This window comes from Sander lucioperca, chromosome 6 (assembly GCF_008315115.2).
Source record: "Sander lucioperca isolate FBNREF2018 chromosome 6, SLUC_FBN_1.2, whole genome shotgun sequence".
NCBI classification, from domain to species: domain Eukaryota; kingdom Metazoa; phylum Chordata; class Actinopteri; order Perciformes; family Percidae; genus Sander; species Sander lucioperca.
Genome location: NC_050178.1, coordinates 15,443,513 through 15,467,024, shown reverse-complemented (window position 1 = coordinate 15,467,024; position 23,512 = coordinate 15,443,513). Strand labels below are relative to the sequence as shown.

Here is a 23,512-nt window from a genome sequence, read left to right as displayed (position 1 = left end):
TGGCTACCAGCTGAATTCTGTCAAGACAAGGGCAAGGAAAGGAACGTGGTTGGTGAACATATCTATTGACATATCTAAGGCTGACACCAGTATCGATATTTGAGAGTTTAAAACACATGATAACTATATATCAACAGATAGTTAGTTACTTTGTTTACATAAACACATGACAACTTTCTTTTTCAAAGAATTGTGACCAAGATATTTGCATAGCGGAACATTTTTAGAATTAAAAAATATACTTGGACTGATGAATGTAGTTGTAGTTATTTGATTTGCAGCTTTCAGCAAATAGCAAAATAAGGTAGATGAGGACTTGATTGGCCTATTACTCTTAGATGAGTAGAGTGACAGCCTGCAAATGTTGAGAGTTATTGGAGAAGACAACCTTGTGCTCAAATTCAACACTGTTCCAAGAGGAGGAAACAGGAGAAGCCCTGTATTTGTTAAATTAGTGCTTCTATGAGTTAACATGCCTGTCAGTCCTGTCTCTGCTCTGGACTGCTGCTTTTAGGGATGTATGGATATGAAAATTTTGGCCCATACGATAATTGATATTAACATTGCTGTTATGGCCAATAACCAATATTTACGTACCGATGTCGATATGATCTGCATAAAACAAGTTTCAATCATAATAATTTTTTGTAGACACAAAAAAACGTGTAAACACTGTGCATTTGAAAAAGTAATGTCTATCTTTGTTTAACTGCAAAATATTAAGAAAAGTCCATACATAAAGTTTCATTGAATGCGGACGACTTTCTCCCTTACATCTCTAACCCAGCTGCCTCGCTCCCTGTGATTTTAAACATTCTGGAACGGTTCAGTGCATATTCCGGCTACAAGCTCAACATCAGAAAAGCAAGCTCCTACCGATAAATTCTCTGGCTATGCAGCTCCCACACTCTTTGTCGTCATTTGAGTTGGCGGAGGACAGATTTCGCTACTTGGGTTTTTTTATTACAAAGGCTGTATCAGACGTGTTCCACAAAAACTTCTTACCTCTGGTCTAAAAAACCGAAAGTGTTCAGGGTTTCCCGCAGAAAATTTGTTAGTTGTGGTAGGGTTGGGATTGCCGTCAGACCGGGGGGGGTTGCCATCTGACGGGAGGGTGGGGGGGAACTCTGTGGTGCCTGCCTGTAACAGAGGAAGTCTAACGTTAACCCATACCGTGACAGCTTTCACCTCGCCATTATATACGCTGTCTGTGTGGAGTTTGGAAAGTGTAAACACACTTGCAACCGCTTTACCGGCATTGCCGTGACTCACTCAAAGTCAACGTTGTTTCGCTCCGTTGGCACTACAGCGCTGTGTGTGTATGTGACGGCAGTCGGAGCTCCGCTCTCTGTCAAGATGCAGAGACGTCAGATATGCTCGCCCTTATGCGTTCTTGAGCACCGAAATTTGGCACCGTTTGATTTAAAGTGAATCCGTCCTCAGTAGTACCGTTATTTGTTCGGTACCCAACCCTAGTAATGAGTGGCACATAACCTGAAGTAACATGGCATTTTATTTTGTTTGAGTTTTAACTTGTCCAGTGGGGCAAGTAAATTTCTCTTCCACTTGCCCTACAAAAAAATCCACTTGTCCTGGACAAGCGGACAAGCCTTGTCACATATTTAAAGATTGTAAGCGTTCTGCAGAGAAGGGACACTGGCGTTGGTCACAGTTTGGAATGAAAGGGAGAAAACAGGACAGAGTAACACGGCGGATATCGTTCATATACATTTTTTTTTTAACAACGTAGTTAAGGCGGCAGGCGTGTCTTGCTTAGGTGGCCGCCTAAGCTGCAAAGTGCTGCGGGAAACCCTGGTGTTTTTGACCGCTGGTCGGTCTTACCACTCTCCCTCGTGGGCCGGATAAATTTGATCAAGATGGTGCCCTCCCCAAGTTTCTTTATCTTTTCCAGCACATCCCGGAACTTATCGTTAAATCTTTTTTCGACAAGCTGGACAGGGCGATATCTACATTTCTATGGGGCAGCAATTCTGCATCAGCGTCAAAGACCTATACAAAGATGACATATTTGCATCCTTCACAGAGCTCGCTTCCCTCTATGGTTTGCCAAAGTCACACCTCTTTCGCTTTTTCCAGATTAGGGACTTTGTCAAGAAGACATTCTCCCACTTTCCAAACCGACCCCCCGAAACTCTGACTGATTCCCTCCTGACGACAGACCCGAACCGAAAGAAATGTGTTTCTGTACTGTACGATTCATTGTGCTCGGCCTCGGCGGGCCCTCGTACTTTGACAGAGGCTGCATGGGAGAGCGATCTGAATTATAAATAAATATAATATTACGGACCAACAATGGGATCTTGCTCTGACTACGGTTCCTCCATATGTGCTCGTCATGGCTTGATCCAATGCAAGGGCCTTCATAAAGTCCGGGACGCCTGTAATAGGTGTAACCAGTCTCCTGCCAACCATACTCACATGTTCTGGTCTTGCCCTAAATTAACTACCTTTTGGATGAGTATTAAGTTTAAGTTTATTTGATTAGGACAATGCACATTAATCAACATTTCTGTAAATGCGCCAGTGTTAGCCAGTCGGCTAATTTTCAACTGTAGTCCTAATTACCCAGCATGCATCTCTTTATGGTGGGAAGAACCGGAGCACCCGGAGGAAACCCACGCAAACATGCAAACTCCACACAGAAAGGCCCGGAACGACCTGGATTCGAACCCAGAACCTTCTTGCCGTGAGGCAGAAGTGCTAACCACTGAGCCACCGTGCTGCCCTGCTATTTTTGACACCTTGAGCAGAGCCTACGATCTCACTATCCCCCTTAACCCCTTGTCAGCCATTTTCGGCATTTCCTCTGACGCTGGCCTCCCGGTTACACTAAGGCGGGCCCTGGCGTTTACGTCTCTAATAGCCCGGAGACTGATCTTGCTCAACTGGAGGCACTACCGCCCCCCTACACACGACCGTTGGATTAAAGAGGTGCTCGACAATCTAACGCTTGAGAAGCTTAGAGGCTCTACTCGACATTCCTAGAGACATGGAACCCTTTCCTAGAACTCGTTGACTCCCTCAGCTTATCTCCTGACTTGGAGGTCTGAGCTCCTTCTGGACTGCTCCACTTGACGCCAGCTGCAGGGTTGTTTTTTTTAAATCTCCTCTCATCCTGTATCTTTTAATTTATCTATGTTTTTTACTTTTATTTTTTGTATGTTGCGTGGGGCCGTGTTGTGTGTCCCCATCTGTTTTGGACCTGAACTGGGTTGGTTTGTGGGTGGGTATAGGACTTGTAGGGTAATGACACACTGTTTTCACTACACCTTGTTCACCGTGACCTGTGCTATGTGTCACCTGCTGTAAAAATTTAAACTTAAATTAAAAAAAAGTTGGAATAGAAAAGCCCATAAGTCATAGATTTATCGCATCGTTTCCTCAACAAGTTTCAGGGCCACCGTGAAGAACAAAAGTAACTAACAGTGTTAGTTTGAGGCTACTTTTACAACTTTATGCAAAGGTATAACTTAATGAAAGTGCAGTTTAACTCACATCTGTGAACAGGTCTGGATCATGAATTAATAACTAAGGATCATATAAGATACTATCATGTTTAGGTTTTATGACTTATTCGGGTTTTCCCTGGGTTCGCCAGGGAGAGATCACTAAAGCAGGAGGAGCGTGCCACTAAAATTAGAATAGCTGCTCCACCTTATAAAGCCAGCCTACCTTAAGTTATGAGCTTGTGCTGAAGTTGTTTCTAGTAGCTCCGTGCCGGCTTCACTTTAACCGGCAGCTAGAATGCAAGATACAGGAACTTGCCTTGGGTTTTGAGGAATAGTAGCATTTATTCACCAACAGATAAACTGTACGTACACTCTGCTCTGCTGCGTTCACAGCATAGCGTTACTGCTAACTTCATTCTCACGACACACACACCTCTCGCTCTCTTTTTGCCACTGTATGTAGGCTGCTTGCTAGTAGCTTGCTTCTGATATTGTTGGTGAACTTCTGGATGGCCGATCTTAATATAAGTGATCAAATTGGTGGTGTTGAAGAATTTGACGCAGCATAATTACTCCTATTAATTTGACCTTCAAAGTAGTGCATACTGCAATTTGTGTGGCTTTTTTCACTGTGAAAAACATCCCAACAGCAGCTGATACTGATATGATTGCTGATATATTGTGCATCCCTAGGTGCTTTCTCAGGATTATCTGCACAGGGCTGTAAAGTGCCTTTCCACCAGAGAGTCGTGACATGTTGATTACAGAGTTCAGGCTCTGTCACCACAGAGTTGCAGCTTTTTACCAAGTACTGAAAACTCGTTCCCCCCCTCTGGGGTCAAAGGAGCAAGTCTGTCTTTTGGTTTAATTTGATGATTTGGGGTTTGGTCACTGAGGCATACATCAGTCTGCTTGACCTCTGTGTCTCTGCTTGTACTAGAATCAGAGGTAGTTGTGATGAATGAATGAGTGACAAAAACTTGCAAGGAAGTGCCTGCTGAGGAGTTTTGATTTAATTCACTTTTTTGATGAAAGTATATACAACAATGATCAGAATTATTATGCTCTAGTAAATGTGATCTTTTCATCTTTGGCCTCTTGCCAGACCTTTACCCTCATTCCCACATACAGAAGATTGCCACTTATAAAGCAAGCTTTAATGCCTTTAGTGTGACAGCGAAAGAGTGTGTGTGTGTGTGTGTGTGTCTATTAGTCTAATAGTGTCTTTTTCAGTCTGTCTGTGTCTTTTTTTCCCAACCTCCCCTTTGGATAAGCCCACTGGAAGAGATAATCCTGCTTCTGTGCCACTGATGTTAGTGAGTGTTAGTGTGTAGGGAGGCGATGGAGGAGGAGAGGTGGATAGAAAGAAGGAGATAATGAGCAGGAAAGAGGAGGATTTACTGTATATGTAGTGAAAAGGAGAAATTTGTGTCATAACTGACTGCTAAATATTACAATATTTCACAAAGTAAGCGTGAAACCACGGATTCAAGTGATCAAACAAGGGAACTCTACCTCAAGGTTCTCATGCCATCTTCTTTTACCTCACATCAACTTGTTTTTCTGGCCGGGAGGGTTTTGTACCTTGTATCTTAGCAATGAGGGAGGATTGTATACTGGGCCAGAGTGTGTGTGTGTGGCACTGAAAGCCCTCGTGGACTGACACTACTTGACTTGGCCTCTGCTGAGGGCTTTTCACACCCAAAAACGGATGTAGCCAGTCAGACATAGGCCTGACAGGAATTTCAATGGGTACAAGCTTCCCATTACTCTTAGTGGACTGCATTGATGCCAAAAAAAATACAAGGTGTTTGAATGTCAGAGTCTGTGTTTGTAGCAAACACGCAGGCTTATGCTAATGTCCTTTAGGGTAAGGTTTGTCCTCTTTGCATCTGCTGCTGTAAATCACACTGTGTGTGTTATAGAACATAGCTGCTCAAAGTGTAGCCTTCAGAACAATTGTATGCATTATATTTTAATCATTCGTGATCCATATCAATACTTTTTAATTTCAATAGCTTATGTTTATTACACTACTCTGCTACTGCGTCAAACTGCCCTAAGAAGCGTCTGTCAGGTTAGGAATGACAACTTGTAGAAAGCTACTGGCAACTAGTGGCCCCCCCAAAAGTGTTGCAGGAATCACAGTCTGTCATCAATGCTAGTTCTGTTAGTTAAAGTTTGTGATTTTGGTGGACAACTCACAATTGCATTTTTGCCGTACAGCCTTTTATTTTATGCTGGCTCCCTAAATTGGCTCTCGGTCATCAAAACTTTGAGAATCCCTGGTATAGAGTATTCTGATGTGTGTTCTGTTTCCTCTGTGTTACAGGTTGTGTCCAGAAGGATGTGTTTTTAAACCCAAACTGCTGGGAGGTCAAGAGGTGACATGCCTCTGTAAAACACCACTGGAAACCAATGGTGAGGAGCTGATGAAGTTGACATTGAAGATGACATGGCACAAACAGAGAGCTATAACAACGAAGATCTAAATGCTGAAATTACAATGGAAGAGGTCCAAAATGCATTATATTAAGCCACGTTGTGAAAAGCCATAGGCATTGAAGATACATATACCTATCGAAGTTTTAAGATCTCTGAAACTGCTGCAGATTCTGCATGGCCTGTTTGAATCTTGCCCTCCCTCTGGTATAGATCGATTATAAATCCTATAGTAAAATCTCACAAGGAAGATCCTAGAGTACCCCTAAACTATAGAGGAATTAGTTTATTGGGTACAGTATACAAACTATACTCCTCTATACTAAATGAAAGACTAACTAGCTTAATTGAGAAGACAAATATGTTGGCTGAAGAGCAAAATGGATTTAGGAACGGAAGGGCCTGCATTGACCCTATATTATACACAATCTGTACTGTGATTTCAAATACATTGAAAAAGGGCCTGCATACTTTTGTTTGTTATATAGACTTCCAGGAAGCATGTGAACTCTTAGTGTACAAACTACTTGAAATTGGAGTAAATTAGGGCTGAACGATTAATTGCATTTGCGATAAAATCGCGATATGTTAAAACGCGATTTCCTAATCGCAAAGGCTGCGATTTGGTCACATGACTCGCGAGAGCAAATCAGTCTGCACTCCGCAGAGAAAGCATCAACTTAGCACGCTAACGCTACACTATACCTTGAGCTGATTTCTGTCATTCAAACAACTCTGAGTTGTAGTTTAAAACTTTTACAGCCATTTTAATAAAATGAAGGGTTTTATTCTGGTTCGAGTCCATACGTGCAGTTAATGGATACAGACACGCAGAACTGAAGGCTCGGTTGGCAACTATTACCTAGCTCTGATTAGCGGTTAGCTCTGGTTAGCTCCGGTTAGCGGTTAGCTCCGTTATAAAGATATAGAGTGGAGGAGCTGCCACTGAGAGGGGTAACAACCAGACTCTGATAAATGATGTTCGGGGAGCTTTCACAGCAGCGTGGCCGCGGTGTTTCAACGGTTTTATTAGTACAGTTAATCCCACGGCAAGAACGCCAGCAACTAGCTAACGTAACGATAGCCTCTCTGAACAAGTGCACACGGCAGCACGCAACTTCACGAGGGGGAGGGGCTGGAGGCAGCGCCTCTCTGTGCACTGTAAAAAAAAATACACTGTTGTGTTTGTGTGTGTGTGTGTGTGTGTGTGTGTGTGTATACTATATTTTTACTTTTTTAACTGTCTAGTGTGTAATTGTGTGTTGTTCATACTATAAAATGATTTATTGTTTGTCTTTGTTGAATAATACAGAAGACAAAGCTTAAAAAAAATAATCCAATCGCAATATTTGGGAAAAAAATCGCAATTAGATTATTTTCAAAAATCGTTCAGCCCTAGAGTAAATGATCAGTTTTATTTATTCAGAAGCTTGTGTCAGGGTAAATGATTTAATGACAGGGTGGTTCTCAACTCCAAGTGGGGTTAAGCAGGGTTATTTCCTCTCACCAACACTTTTTGCAGTTTACATAAATGATTTGGTTAATGTTATTAAACAACTAGAATGTGGAGTGAGATGTGATGAGGAGAATGCGAGTGCCCTTCTTTATGCAGATGATCTTGTTATACTTTTACAAAAGATGCTTTCTGCTTCCAATGCATGGTGCAAGAAATAGCGACTTTAATGAATACTAAATTAACAAAAAAAAGGGTTTCTGCAACTAAATGTGTGATCATATGGGGATCCATGGCATAATATATCTGTTTGGAGGTCTGTGACATGAAAACATTTGAGATCCCCTGTTCTAGTGTTCTATTCTTTCTAACAACCTGTCCTGTCTTCTGTCCTTCAGCTCTTTTGCTATGCCTCCGGGGATGGTGCGTCGTCTTTCAGCAGTCCAAACACTGCTGTCTCTCCTGCTGCTAGCCGTCGGCTGGCCCTTCAACTCATTACCTAGTGGTGTTGTCCAAGGATCAAACTCCTCCCCCTCCAGTGTTTATCCCACCTTTATCCGGAATGACACTCTGTTTGAGCACTTGGCCCTGCATCCTGACCCCAGTGTGAGTCGGGTCTATGTCGGGGCCCGAGATCACCTGTTCCAGTTGGATCAGTTTCTCCAACCTGAACTTCAGGATGACACTGGACCAGTCACAGACAGTCGGGAGTGTTTACCTCCTGTAACTGAGAGCAACTGTCCCCAGGCTAGGGTCACCAGCAACCACAACAAGCTCCTGCTGGTTGACCCTTATTCCATGGAACTTATTACCTGCGGGAGCGTCAACCAAGGAATCTGCCAGAAACGTAGTCTGGATTCTGTGGATGTGGTACTTTTCTCTACAGAGAGGCCGGTAGATACTCAATACGTAGCAGCTAACCACCCCAACGTTAGCACTGTGGGACTGGTGGTTCGCTCTCATCCTGACAGGCAGCCAGTTCTGTTTGTTGGGCGGGGTTACACCAGCAGCCATCCACCTATTTCCACACGAAACCTTGCCCAGGAACCCATCTTTTCTTACGAAGAGACTGCCAAGTTGGCTGTGGCTGGCCGTCTCTCAGAATACGACCATCATTTTGTAGCATCATTCGCCCACCGCCAGCATGTATACTTCCTCTTCTACAGGCGGGACCTAAAGTCACAGTCACGCGAGTATCGCACCTACGTCTCTCGTGTGTGTTTGGACGACCAGGCCTATTACTCCTACGTGGAAGTGCCCTTGACATGCCATTCCAGGGCAGGAAAAATGTACAACCTCTTGCAAGCTGTCCAGCTTGGGCTCACCAAGGACGGTAAATTGAGCAAAGGCTCAGAAGTTCTTCTTGGTGTCTTCTCCACTCATTTGGCTTCATCAACTCGGCCCAGTGAGGACTCTGCCCTCTGCATGTTTAACCTTAAAGACGTGGACCACAGGATTAACTCCACCAGAGACCTGTGCTACACACAGATGGGGAAAGAAGCAGGACTAGAGGCAGCCTACATAGAGTATGAAGTCAAATCCAACTGTGCCAACCTGCCAGAGGTGAGTCCAACTCCTCCTCCTCCTGAGTCCGATTGAATTTGCTTGTTTTGGTGGAACTGTGTTAACGCTTATCAGTTTTCTATATAAATACTGAAAAATATAAAATTGTAAAATTGAACTAGAACTGCAAGCAGTTATGATGGGGTCCAAGCCTCCTGGCGCCAGTCGCCCCCGACGCGAGTCGCCCCCGATGACCCGGGGAGCGCAAAAGCGGAACCCAAAGCGGAAGAGAGCGGAGAGACTTGGTCCAGCAGTGTCTATCGGGCTCCAATATTGTAAAAAGCTAACCGGAAGAGCCGTATCCCCACTCAGAGACGTTCTTCCGGTCTTCAAGTGTTGCGTGACATAGGCCTATCGCAAGTGTTCCATTTACATGCATTGTTATCGGCCAAAACACATAAACTCTAAGTTTTTTGCTGATAGCATTTAATTTGGCCGAGATATGCTAAAGTTTGTGTTTGGCAGCTAGCTACGAAATTTTATTTGGTAAATTGTGCAAAGTTTAACGTAGCAAAATTCTTTTGATTTTTTTCTTTCTTTTAACTTTTGGTCAGGTCCATCTGGAGATGCTACGTATCAGGTTTCGTGCAGATCGGTCACATGGCCTAGGAGGAGTTTGAAAAGTTGGTTTTGCACATTGCGCAATATTGCGGAAAATTGCAGTCATATGTTTCGTAATCAGATGAGCCGTTCATGAGATATAAACTTTTTGTACTTGTAAAATTTGTTGAGGAGCCCCAGAGGGTCATGGCAAACAAGAATCTAAAGTTTCGCTTTGATAGCATTTATTATGGCCGAGATATGGCAAAGTTCATGTTTTTGTAGCTAGCTCCACAAATTTGTTTGTGCGTAATTTACGCAATTTTCAACCGATAAAGATTTTGATAGGTCGGTCGGGAGATGCCACGTACCAGGTTTCGTGCAGATTGGTCGTACAGTCTAGGAGTTCGAAAAAGTAGGTTTACGATAAAATTGTGATTTTTCGCGCAAAAAAAGTCAAGGCGCAAATGGGCGTGGCCTATATCAGGATATTCAGCTGAATTCAGGGAACGCGTGGGTATGTGTATTTTGAATGTGCGATGTACGGTTTGGGAGTTATAAGGCCAAACGCGTTTTTTTCTGCTATAGCGCCACCTAGTGGTGGAAGTGGGTGGATTTTTTTGTCTGAGGTTGCAGGGATCTGAACCAGTCCTGAAAATGGCACCCCCCCACGTGGGTGGATTTTTTTGTCTGAGGTTGCAGGGATCTGAACCAGTCCTGAAAATGGCACCCCCCCACCATGTACGGTTTAGGCTGTAGAAACTGTTTTATCAACGGAAGAATAATAATCTTTGCGATTACAATAGGGTTCCACAGCCCTGCTGTGTGAACCACATAGCTTTGCTACCGCGGTTCTCCCACCCCTCGGGCTTGGACTCCTAATTATCAACCCTCTCATAGGGCTGGGCAATAATTCAATATGATAATTTATCGTCTTTTAATGGAATCATATCGTGATGAAATCCTATATCTAGATATTGTGATATACAATTACATTGTCTAAATTGATAATAACATGCATATACTAACTCAATTTTCTCAGGAAATCTGTTGTGAAACATTTCGAGGGAATATCATTTGAAGAATTGCGGATTTGTTTTATAATCGCACAGTTTTTGTGCATGCATGTAAACATATTCATGCCCTGCAACTTAAGAAAACACACGCAAATAGACAAAACACAAGCAAATTAAGAAAACAACTTCATTAATTTGACAACACATGTGCAGCATTCAACAAACGCACTGCAAATACCACAACATAACCAAATACATAAACACACTGCAAATAAAAAACGATGCAAAAAGAAAAGCACACAAACCCCGAAAAAAGAAGCGATGCAAAAAGAAAAACAACTTCATTAATTTGACAACACATGCGCGGCATTCAGCAAACGTGCTGCAAATACAACAACACAACCAAATACATAAACGCACTGCAAATACACACAACACAACCAAATAGATAAACGCGCTGCAAATATGAAACGATGCAAAAAGAAAAGCACACAAACCCAGAAAACAAATGCAACAAAAAAACGCAGCATCCAGATTACACAACGGAAGTTCTCCAGACCCCTAGAGGGAGCAACTAGTGGAACAGCTTGATTTTCGACCTTTATTAACCGATATTAAATTCATATTATTATTATTATTATTATTATTATTATTATTAATAACATAATATGTTATTAATATACAGTCTATGCTCCCGTCTCATGCCCTCTGGGCTGGTGCCGTCCCCGAGCTTCGGCTTTTCAAAATAAAAGCTTGCGTCTGGTCCGCTATGTGTTTGTACTTTGGTGTGTTGGATGTTTGTGAACTAAACAGTACGGCAATCATGCTAATGAATACAATAACTTTTTCAGCAGATGTCTTACTTACAACACAATGGAGTTAGCAAAGCATTTTGTGTATCACCTGTGACCTGAGCCGAGACACACCCACCAAACGAGAGAAAACATATCTCAAACATAGATTTAATATTTACAGTCTATGCAGTTTCTCTCTCTCTCTCTCTCTCTCTCTCTCTCTCTCTCTCTCTCTCTCCCTCCCCCTCCCTCCCTCCCTCCCGTGAGGTCGAAAATCAAGCTGTTCCACTAGTTGCTCCCTCTAGAGGTCTGAAGAACTTCCGTTGTGTAATCTGGATGCAGCGTTTTTTTGTTGCATTTGTTTTCTGGGTTTGTGTGCTTTTCTTTTTGCATCGTTTCATATTTGCAGCGCGTTTATCTATTTGGTTGTGTTGTGTGTATTTGCAGTGCGTTCATGTATTTGGTTGTGTTGTGTTTATTTGCAGTGCGTTTGCTGAATGCCGCGCATGTGTTGTCAAATTAATGAAGTTGTTTTTCTTTTTGCATTGCTTCTTTTTTCGGGGTTTGCATGCTTTTCTTTTTGCATCGATTTTTATTTGCAGTGCGTTCATGTATTTGGTTGTGTTGTGTTTATTTGCAGTGCGTTTGCTGAATGCCGCGCATGTGTTGTCAAATTAATGAAGTTGTTTTTCTTTTTGCATTGCTTCTTTTTTCGGGGTTTGCATGCTTTTCTTTTTGCATCGACTTTTATTTGCAGTGCGTTTATGTATTTGGTTGTGTTGTGGTATTTGCAGTGCATTTGCTGAATGCTGCACATATGTTGTCAAATTAATGAAGTTGTTTTCTTAATTTGCTTGTGTTTTGTCTATTTGCGTGTGTTGCAGGGCGTTTGCCCCTGTCGGCCACCGTAAAAATCTCATTGTAAAAAATATTTTGTGAAAGCACCAATTGTCAACCCTACAATATCGTCACAATATCGACATCGATGTATTTGGTAAAGAATATCGTGATATTTAATTTACTCCATATTGCCAGCCCTACCCTCTCATAACACAAACTCTGGAAATCCTGACTTATGGGGTGTGTTCATGCGTACTCATTAATGTGTTTACTGCATGTAAACATTGCATTTGGATGGAGGACGTCCTTCTCTATTATCACTTCTCCTGTTTCTATTATCACTTCTCCTGTTTTGAGGACATAGACCCCTCAACCTTTGCAGCCACGTACAACAGATTAGCTCTAGGAGAGAAGGTAGTGCGGGCAGCGTAATTTAATAGAATTGCTGGTCAGGGAGAGATCGATCGGTGGAATTAGCCATACTTAGTGGGGTGGGGTTAAGTATAATGTTTAACAAGGCCTGACAAGAATGCAAAAAGACACACCAGGCAGAGACAAGGCTTTAAAGGAGAAAGCGAAAAAGACATATAGGGATACAGATGTACAGTGAAGCAAAAAGTGAAAGAAAAGAAAAATGGTGGGGTTAGGTATGAATACATGTTATTGAAAATAAAGGTTAAAAACGGGGGGGCCAAAGCAAACCTTATGGCTGGAGGGGAACAGTGATGTGAGATGTGGAGCTGAAAAGAGATTTACAGTGTCATTAAATATATTCAATTCTTATTTAGATCCCTTTACACAAAAAACAAAGCAGCTTCATCCTTCATGTCTTTGCCAGGACAGTCCATCTGCACCAGGGACAGACTCTCATGCCATCTATGGGGAATGCTTTGTTATTGATGATCAGGATTCAGAACTCCTACCAAATATTAGTGGCCAATATGCAACTTTAGCAATCTTTTCTCGTTATGTTACTCCCTTGTGGTCATTACTGCCCTCAGTGTTGGTGTTAAATGTCCAGATGATTGCAGCCTGAATGTGTCTTTACAATGTAATCACAGCCTCTCATCGGCCAGCGCACCAACTGACAGACCAGTCTTTAAGCTTCCAGGCCATGTTTCTAGACTGGACGTCATAAGTTCATAACTATTTCAGTAGTCATAATGTAGTTTGGGCTATTCTTAGCATGCAGTCACCCCTGCTTGCTTTGCTCTAATGGTTGGGTTCTTATAATGTGGACTAACAGGCCTTCTAAACTGTCCTTCATTCCCCATGATTAACTTCATCAATACTCACAGAGGCTTACATATAGCTATTTGGACACTTTAGCTATGCTATTACAGCCAAGTTTAATTTTGGATAGTGGTGTGCCATATATCAGCAGTCTTAAACAGCAGGCCAAATAAGGAGTCCATTCATAACAACACACTAGCCAACTACATGCAATCCATCAAAACAAGTAGCCTTCAACAGGCAGAGCTCTCAGGTTCATTCCCTCTACTTCCTATTGTTAAGATGACCAACAATGAAGCAATAACTCTGCTTTCAAACGCTGTTGTGGAAAAATAAATTGCCCGGAACAAAAAACATCCATGCTGCCAGAGCAAAGACTCCCTACTGCCAAACTGTGGAAGCAAAAACAAATTGTCTGTAGGCTTTAAAGTGTAAAAGTCGCTGAAATCTAGTGATAGTTTGTTCCCAAACGCTCCACAATCAGTTCTACTGGGATTTTACTAAGCAGAGAAGAAACACTGCTGTTATTTTTAGTAACTGGCTTCCTTGCTGAGAAATTAATAGCAAATACTTGAAGGGCTTTTTGCACTAAACAAGCAGTTATAGTTTGCATTCTACATGTGTTCTTTTGATCTAATCTTCATGTTACCTGACATGACATGTTGGAGACACCACATACTGATTTTCCTCTCCTGTGTTCCCACTGTAAGAACACTCTGACTGCATACCCTTGCGGCTCTGACCACACCCCTAGCCCGATGGCCAGCAGGATGGCCGTAGAAGCAGAGACCATATTGGACAGCCCGTCTGCCCGTCTCACTGCTGTGGCAGTCAGCGTGAGGGCGGGACATACCATTGCTTTCCTAGGAGACTCCAAGGGGAACCTGCACAAGGTAACATGAGGTCACAGATTTCAAGGCATGCACAGACAGGTTGTCAGCCTGCATTACACACGTGTGTGCACACACACACACACACACACACACACACACACCAAGGTGTACTTTGTATATGGGCTAACTGTGATGTTAGGCAGAGATTGTGCTGTTATTGCTGAAAATATGCAGTGACAGTCTGGCATACCCAACAAATTGTGTCATCATTTTGAGTTCAGACCCTATTTGGGTAACGTGTTGGGTATTTCTCATGTATCTGTAATACCTGTCCCTGCACAGACATGGTAATCAACCCAGCTGACATCCCATTCAACTCTTTCATCTGTTCACCTCCAGATGCCGGCCGCTCCATTCATGTGCCAACCTAAAGTCTAAAATAGTCTGTGTGTAGAGGCCGGCAGGCTGAACTCAGCACTTCAGAAATAATCTCAGGAGCACAGTCCTGGTACATTTTGTTGTTAAAGGAATGCACTAAGATTATGGTAGTTGGTCCCATTGTTGTACTAACTCAAGTCATCCAGTGAATAATGAGAACATAGACCTCCAAAAACATCAGTGCATGCCTGGTATATCAGTGCCTCTGGTGTTGTAAGACAATCAACCCATTGCTAATTAAAATATTTTAAAATCAAAATCAAGTTTGTTTGGCACATAGATTCATAAGTTTTAAAATTGGATGTCATTAAGTCTTTAGTTAACGTAGCAAGATTTTATTATGAGAACTTTTATAGGTGTACATCTACATGTTAATCTGCTCATTCACTACTCACAACCTGACCTGCAAAAAAGACTTTTGTTTATGTCTTGACTGCTTGCAAACAATTTCTGTCACCAGGGACAGAGAGGAGCTATGGGCCCCTTCTCCTTGTATATTGAAGCTCATTCTGTTGGGGATGTCCTTGCTGGCACTGGGTGCCACTCAATAGAAATGTCTGTACATTTCAGTCATGGCAACCAGCCTGTGAGCGTTCAGCTCTGTGGCTGGACTGTGTGAAGTTCCTCTGAAATGACATTGTCCTCAACAAGGCTGTTAGTTTGATTTCCAAGGTGCTGCAGTTGAATGAGGGGGTCCCAGTTGAGTCACAGTGGTCATGTATGGCAGTGTCTCTGTGGGTTCAAATGGAGATCAGGGTGAAGCTCAGCCCGACACAAGTTATGTCCTGTTGTGGAAGAAAAATCAAGAGCAAATCAGGGGGATAACAGGTAGATGTATATTGAATAGAACATGTTAGCATGTGTATTCGTTGGGAAGCATAAAAGCAATGAAGCACACAAGTATTGGGCTTGTTGACCATAGATAGATAGTGTACATTATGTGTTTTATTTATTTTGCTAATTAATAACTGGACTAAGCTAGAAGGTCAGTGGAGCAGGGAGGTTGTAGGGAATCAGGAGTTTACAGATTGTGAGCTTGCCACCACACAGTCGGTTCTTTGTGTCATTTTTTTCTCAATGGGGGCTTGTGATTGAGGCCCCCTGCACATGGAGAAATAGCACAATGACAGCCATTTACATATTTTTTCACAGTTACGTCACACAGAGTCGCACATCACTGTGACCAGATAACGCAGCTTCTTACTTGTGTTGTGCACTGTAATCGCTGACTGGCAGACACGTGCACGTCCTAACAGAGAGACTCATTCAAGAGTTATTGGCGTACAGCAGACAGTGTCTGTGTCAATGTCACTAATGTCATTAATGGATACATTGTCAGTCTGTGCTGTCTGACCACCACAGTGAACCCTCATCTGTTCACCTAATGTACTCTGTGTAGAAGGATTATCTAACAGAAGAATGTCAGCTAGATTCTGGTGCTGTTGTGCAGAGAGTACAAAGTGAGCAAACTTTTTCTCTCTCTCTCTCTCTTATCTTTTTCTTTCTTTTATTAATTCTTTCTTTCTTTCATTTTATTTTTTTATTTGTGTAGCAGAGAAAATATCATAACAAAGTTGTTATTCCTTTGTTTTCTTTCGTTCATTAATTTCTTCATTCATGTACAGTCAGCCTATGCCCTCTAGTGGCTGGAAACCTTCCAGTGTTTCCTCAAGTGGCAAGTAAATGTAACCCTTATTCTTCATTATTATCTGCTATCTGCATTGTTATTGAAAAGCTTTGCTGACAACTCTCTAATAAACCTGTGTGTGTGTGTGTGTGTGTGTGTGTGTGTGTGTGTGTGTGTGTGTGTGTGTGTGTGTGTGTGTGTGTGTGTGTGTGTGTGTGTGTGAGAGATATCTTATGAACCGTTCATCCAATCTACTTCACACTTGGTTTCTTGGGTAACCAATGAACTTGTGAAACTGTGAAAAGCGCTGCCATAACGCTGGCTCTTCCATGTCTACCCTATATAATAAAGGTCCAGCTTAAATTCACTCAGCATTTCGCTTAGAGGAAACTCAATAAAAAGGCATTTTGCAGACACTAGATCGCATAGACCAGGGGTCTCAAACTCAATTTACCTGGGGGCCGCTCTAGGTAGAGTGTGGGTCAGGCTGGGCCGCGTCAAGTATTCAACAAAAGTATTCTTTGTTTGCTTTCTTAAATAAATCTTGTTGCCTCAATAGACATTTTTTAAGACCCGGTTCTTTCTCTCATCTCCCTGGTATTTTGTATACTCCTCAGCATGTCTAGTTGAGTAATGACGTCTGATGTTATATTCCTTGTACACCGCAACTTTCTCTGTGCATATAAGACATGTAGGGGTGCTCCGTCTCCCACTTTCACTGAAATTGCCTGTGCTCGTCGCCAACCTTTCTCTTCACGGCACGTTTTGAGAGAGACATGACTGGAACTGGGTAATGGCATATATTTTCTGTCACTCTGGAACACGTTTCAACCAAGTGACTAACGTTGATAGTTCCCCAGGTACTTCACGGTTGGTTAGCTTGACAACCGTTGACAACAAACGCCGCAGTCACGAGACTAGCTATGGTAGCCCGTAAGTGCTAAACAAATAAAATACAAGCGTGGCAAGCGCGGCACACGCAATGACTCAGCAAAAAGGTGCGTTTCAGAATAACGCGCAGGCTGCACTGACACTAAACTTTGATGTCAAGTAGGAACTGACCGGGCAAAGAGAGCCGTATTCCTCCTTCTCAGTCAGACTAGCCCACTATGCTCACCCTGGGTCCAGTTGTTTAAGCGGGCTGCTAACCTATAACACTAATAACATTATAATTGGCACCCCCCTACATCAGGCCAGGCACAGGACATTGTCATGTTAGGACAGGAAAGGGCCTTCCCCTAACTGTTGCCACAAAACTGGAGGGAACATGGAAAACCAGGAAACCAAATAACTTTTTCTAGTTTTTATACATTTAGCATTTTTTTAAAGTACATGTAGTTATTCCTGCCACAGTATAGATTGTTTAAACTAATCATAGAAACTGACTGGCAGCCTTTATGAAATGTTCAGTCTACAGTCAGCCTAATGAATCTGTTACTTAAATGGTATTTTCTACTTTCTCATGCATTGGTGTCTGACTAATGTGAACAAAACTCTTTGAAATTGGTGAGAACGCTGTTACACTGTCAGCCACGAACCGGGTTGCAATGTAATCCTTTAGGGCAAATGTGCATCATCAATTCTGTTTACTAAAAGTGCTGATTTTGCCACTGACAGGCTCATATTATTATTCTAATTGTCTGGCAACATTATGTAAAGGATCCCTACAGAAATAGACCTTTTTGTTAAAGAGTAAGATCCTTTTTGTTTAACCAAAAACAGCTCAGAGATCGCTATCGTTAAACCCAGCAGACTCCATTTAAATAAACAATACTTTTAGCGCGTATAGAGCCTGCACATTTCCACATGTAAATGGTTCAATTAATAATGGGTTTATTTAACAAAAAATATAATTATTTATTTTTATTTTAAAATGAATAAATGTTTTTTTTTTTTTCAACCAAACCAGAGTGGTAATTATTGGAACAGTGGAAAGACGAACCAAGACGACTTTTGATAGATTTATTTAGTTTCTGTAGACTTTGAATGAAGTGTGTTTTACTATGGTAGAATTACTGTTTATTTAAATGGAGTATGGTGGGTTTGGTGATAGCTATTCTGTTTCATGTTAAACAAAAAGGATCTTACTCTTTAACATAAAGATCTATATCTAAAGGGATCCTTATCATAATGTTGTCAGGCACTTAGAATAATAATATGAGCATAATCTGAACATGTCAGCTTTGCCCCTGCTAACTGTAGCAATCTTGCTTAATACTGGACTAATTTCAAAGATTGTTGTTCCCATAAGTCACTTAGGTACACAAAACATAAGAAGATAGGGTCCAGGTTGAAAAAAACTAAAGTTACCATTTAAGGATGGAGGTTAATAATCAATTGTAAAGTACTGTATCTCTTAGACATGTCTATGGGTCAGAAATGATACGTTTATTAATTATTAAACGTAATATGGTGGCCGAAATAAAGTAAATCTTTGGACTGGAATGAAAATAGACCTTAATAGACCCGACTTCTTATGTGCTTATCTATCCCGTATAACATTGGTCCATCTCTTATAACAAATAATCTTGGGCTGAATAGAACCCAGATTATCATGTATCCCAGTCCAAAAATCATGTCGAGTCCAATAGAAGCGATGCATTATCTTGACCTGAATGAGGGGCACCCTCACATCGCGTGACATAGTTTTTGATATTCCTACAGATTCTGTCCCACTCCTCATCATCCAGTGTAATACTCAGATCCCTTTCCCATGCGTTCTTGAGGGCTGTCCAGGCTCCATCCCCCAGGTTCTTTATAAGCATAGAATTATACCCAGAAGCCTCATAACTAAATGACACCGTTTCTAAATTCCCTCATGCATTGTTTTCTGCATTACATGTTTAAAAAAAGGGTTTTGTTATCTGTAGATATCAATATGTCTGTGATCAGCCAACTGGTATATTAGTCTAGCTCTAATATTTAATATGAAAATGTCATCTTATGTTTTGACCTCCTCCCAGTGTTGTTGACCTCAGGCCCCTGACAGGTAAACATGGTGTACAGTGATTGGCTAATTGCAGCTGAATGAAGTTAAGCTGGTGTTCAAGACACAGAGCCAGTTGTATTTTAGGGGAAGTCTAATTCCTGAAACCTCACCAGTCTTATAAATGGTTGCATTGCTGACCAGTTAGGATTCCATCTTTAAATGTTTGTTTTGTTAGTTCGCTCTGTGCGTCATGGTGGAAGACGGAGAGGGTTTCTGGAGCAAGCATGCAACTGCAGCTTCCAGTTTAACTTTCTTTCTTACATGTCCCACTCTTCTATTAGTATCTGTGTTTGTATTATATCTTATTTTACATATTTTATGCTATTTGTTTTTTTTTTTGTTTTTTAGATCAATTTTTTATTATTTTTATATTTTTGAACATACAGAACAGATAAACACAATTGAACAAGAAAAAAAAACCAAAAAACAAAAACAAGTGCTGCTGCGTTTTTCCATATAGTCGATGATTTGGCTTTGTTAATCCTTGCTGTAGAGAGGTCAAGCTATTTTCTATGTCTAGAAAATACGGCAACCACTGTTTTATACAAAGCGAGTGGGGAGGGAGCCAGCGTTGAGCCATCATTTTCTTGGTTGCGGTTGAGCCGGCTAGCCAAACTTTCTTCTGTCTCCCAAGCAGGTGTAGTTTAGAGTCGTCATTAAGTAACAAAACAATCGGGTCAGTAGGAATTCAACATCCTATCACATCAGATATTATTGATGTTGTTTTATTCCAGAACTCATGCACCTGTTCACACTCCCAGACCATGTGCAGGAAAGACCAGTTTGTTCAGGTTGACAGAACGTGCAATAGGGAGTGGGAATTACTTTAGAGACATATCTATTCTGAGGAGTCCAGTATGTCCTATGACATATGTTGAAGTGGATCTGCTGGTGATTTGGGTTCTCGGAACAATGGAAAATGTTGTCCCAAACTGTCTCCCAATTAATTGCGTTCCGCTCAGGGCTCAGCTCTCGCTCCCATTTCCTTGCTATTGGGAGTTCTCCTATGGATACTTGCATCAGTTTAGCATAGATCTTGGACGCTAATCCTCTCACAGGAAAATCAACAAACCATTTAATAACTGGGTGCGGCTCAAGACTGTTTCCCCATGGCACTCCATAACATTTTAGGGCTGCTCTTAAGCACAGATGCAAGAAGAAGGATGTCCTGGGGACCTCAAAATTAGCTCTTAGGTCTTCAAAACTCAACGTACCTTTCTTATTGAATAGCTGGTTTACAGTATAAACTCCACTGCTTACAAGTAAAGGGTTTGTTACCAGACATTAAGTGTGTATTGTGCCAAATTGGGGTGTCCAGATGCCACTTGTTGGTGTAGCATAGTTGCTCCTCCACCTGTTTAAAGTTAGTCAAGGTGTTGGTGATAATAGGGCCATAGGCTAGCATACACTTTTTTTGACACACACCTGCAAAGGCAAGGTCTTGAAGTCTTAGACTTCCAGTGAGGTTTTGCTCTATTTCTCTCCATGGGACTGTAGATGAGGGGTCCATCCACACTCTGAGGGCCCATAGCTGAAAGGCTCTGTGATACACTTTAAGGTTGGGGAGGGCCAAGCCTCCCGTGTTTGAGGTACGTTGCAGGTTAGAGTATTTTAGTCTAGGTTGTTTATTATTCCAAATATATTGCCGAATTAAGGTATCAAGTTTCAAGGAACTATGTCCATTTTAACAACAGCAATCCTGGAGCATAGTGATGCCGGCATCGCAGACCAGTTGGCCAGATCCCTTTGAACACTACTTAATATAGTTTCATAGTTGTCCTGGACAACTCGCTGTAGGGATGCGTGTATGGTGATGCCCAAATATGTAATTTTGCTTTGGGTTGGTATTGTAACACTAATGGTTGATGCCACATGCCTGTTGTTCAATAAAAGATGGTTAGATTTATTCCAGTTAATTTTATAGCCGGAGATTGAGCCAAATTCGTTGAAAATCTTAAGAATTTTTGGAATAGAGTCCTCAAGATCAGCAATGTACAACAACATATCATCTGCAAACTAGAAAATGCATTTCCTGCAGAAAATGCGTGGGAATGCTGGATAGCTGAATTGCTAAAGCTAAACTGGATGAATAGCTTAAATCAGTAAGAAGAAGTTGAAGTAGTGAGAATAGTTGAAAAAGTGGAAATCGGTAGAATGAGTATGAATTTCATTAAAAAGTAATGTATAAAATAATGTATTTTTATTTTATCTAAAATTATGAATCAGTATGGAAAACTTACAAATGCTGTGAGAAACATTGATGAAAATGCAGAAATATGGAACAAATTGTTCAAAAATCTCAAATGCATTGCACTAAAACTTGGAAGTTGGAAGCTGAACTGCACATAAGTTAAGAGCTGAAATACATTTTAGAAAAGCTGGAAGCTAAACTGTAATACTGTCAAAAGTGGAAGTTTCAATGAACTGACTAAAAAGACTTATATCAGCCATATCCATTGCAATGAATTGCCTGAAAAGGCTGAAAGACTGCTGATGCTGTCTGTGAAAGTGCTGTCATGGTGACGAGTGTTTGTAAACATACTTTGATCATTTAACAACCGTTTCACCTACTGTTAAACTGCCACCTGTAAAAAATCCTGAAATGATCACTAAACTTAAACAGCTTTTTCACAAAAACTGTAAAAAAAAATATCAAACTGAAAAGCCCTAATACCTGAAGTTTTCGTGAACATTTTAAATTTTATTTTGGCGTTTGTAGGTGAAAGTATAGAGGGGCTGACAATTTTGGGAGCGGAAGATTTGAAGGATTTGAAGCATGCTCTCATTGACTTCAATGTTTAAAAGAAGTGTTAAAAAGCTTAATATTTTAAAAAGTATAAATAGTAGAAAAAAAGTTGAAGAAGTCCCATCATTAGCAGAAAGAGCTGAACATTTTAAAAGTTGAATGGTTTTAATAGCTGAATGTATGCAGAAGTTACGGAGAGCCAAAAAAAGTACGGAAGAGGGAATAAAAAACAGAGCAAGCTCTCAAATAAAGGCTCAGACTGCTAAAACGATAAGGGGTATCAGTGAAATGATGTAATCGTGACCACCACAAGGCCTTTGTGAACGTATTCATGTAAAATTTATGTTGATAAACTTAAAAATGTGGGCATATCAGCGATTTTAAAAAAGTGGTTCGCTCTGCGTTTCGCTCAGAAATGGGGAGAATGTTAAACAGGGCAGCGAATGAAGGAAGATGTAGAACTCTTGTCATTTGGAAGCTCACTGAGCCAAAAGTATAAGTCATATCGCATAACTGAGCCTGAAACTAGACAAAAATACCTACGTTTTGATGTATAAATTGTGTTTGACAAGTAGATATTGTGGGCGTGAGAGCAATTTATAGAGAAGAGACAAAGATAATTTTTTAAGGCTCTGTGCTCTGGCGAGTTGAAGAAGTCCCATCATTAGCTGAAAGAGCTGAACATTTTAAAAGTTGAATGATTTTAATAGCTGAAAGTATGCAGAAGTTACGGAGAGCCAAGAAACGTACGGAATAATAATAAAAAGAAGAAAAAATAAAGAACAGAATGACAATAGTGGGAATGCTGCTGAATCAGCATTCCCACTAATAATGATATTGAGCTGCTATTGGATTTAATCTGGATATTACAGATTTTATTTTGCCTTATGGCTTGGGCTAACGGTTCAAGAGAGATTGCAAATAGCATGGGGGAGAGCGGACATCCCTGTCATGAGCCCTGCTTAATGGGAAATGGCTGTGAGTGCAATCCATTGGTTGAGACTATGGCCGTGGGATTCTCATATAAAGTACACACCATGTCAATGAATTTGGCCCCCAAACCAAGCCTCTCCATTACTTGCCACAAGTAGTTCCACTCTAGGCGGTCTAAAGCCTTTTCCGTGTCCACTGATAAAACTGCTGCCGTTGTTGGAAGGTTTTTGGCTTCTTCTATTACATGAAATAGTCTGCATACATTGTCTGCAGCATGACGCTTGGGTATAAAACCTGATTGGTCGGGGTGGACTAGCTTCTCGCTAAAGCGCTCTAAGCGGAGGGCCAGGACTTTGGAATAAAGCTTAATATCAGTCCCGATGAGGCTGATGGGCCTGTAATTTGAGCAATATGTAGGATCTTTACCCTTCTTTGGCATAATGGAAATCAGCGCGGTGTTGGTTTGTTGGTGGAAAGTACCCTTCTCTATGGCTGAAGTTAAAGCTTGTAAAATGGTAGGTCCTAATATGTCAAAATACTGTAGAAGAAGTTCTGATGGAATTCCATCCAACCCTGGTGTTTTCCCTTTTTTAAC

The 23,512-nt window shown here is 41.4% G+C and overlaps 1 protein-coding gene across 3 annotated transcripts in view; it reads left to right on the top strand.

The window, feature by feature from the left end:
- The window catches only part of plxnb1b (plexin b1b), a 195,492-nt gene that overhangs the window by 117,505 nt on the left and 54,475 nt on the right, over nucleotides 1-23,512 (top strand). For all 3 annotated transcript variants that reach the window (XM_031277173.2, XM_031277172.2, XM_036001850.1), the window contains 3 exons: nucleotides 5,803-5,891; nucleotides 7,764-8,928; nucleotides 14,062-14,244. In XM_031277173.2, the coding sequence (XP_031133033.1) occupies nucleotides 7,774-8,928; nucleotides 14,062-14,244 (1,338 nt within the window). In that variant the 5' untranslated portion in view covers nucleotides 5,803-5,891; nucleotides 7,764-7,773. The remainder of the gene's footprint in view (nucleotides 1-5,802; nucleotides 5,892-7,763; nucleotides 8,929-14,061; nucleotides 14,245-23,512) is intronic.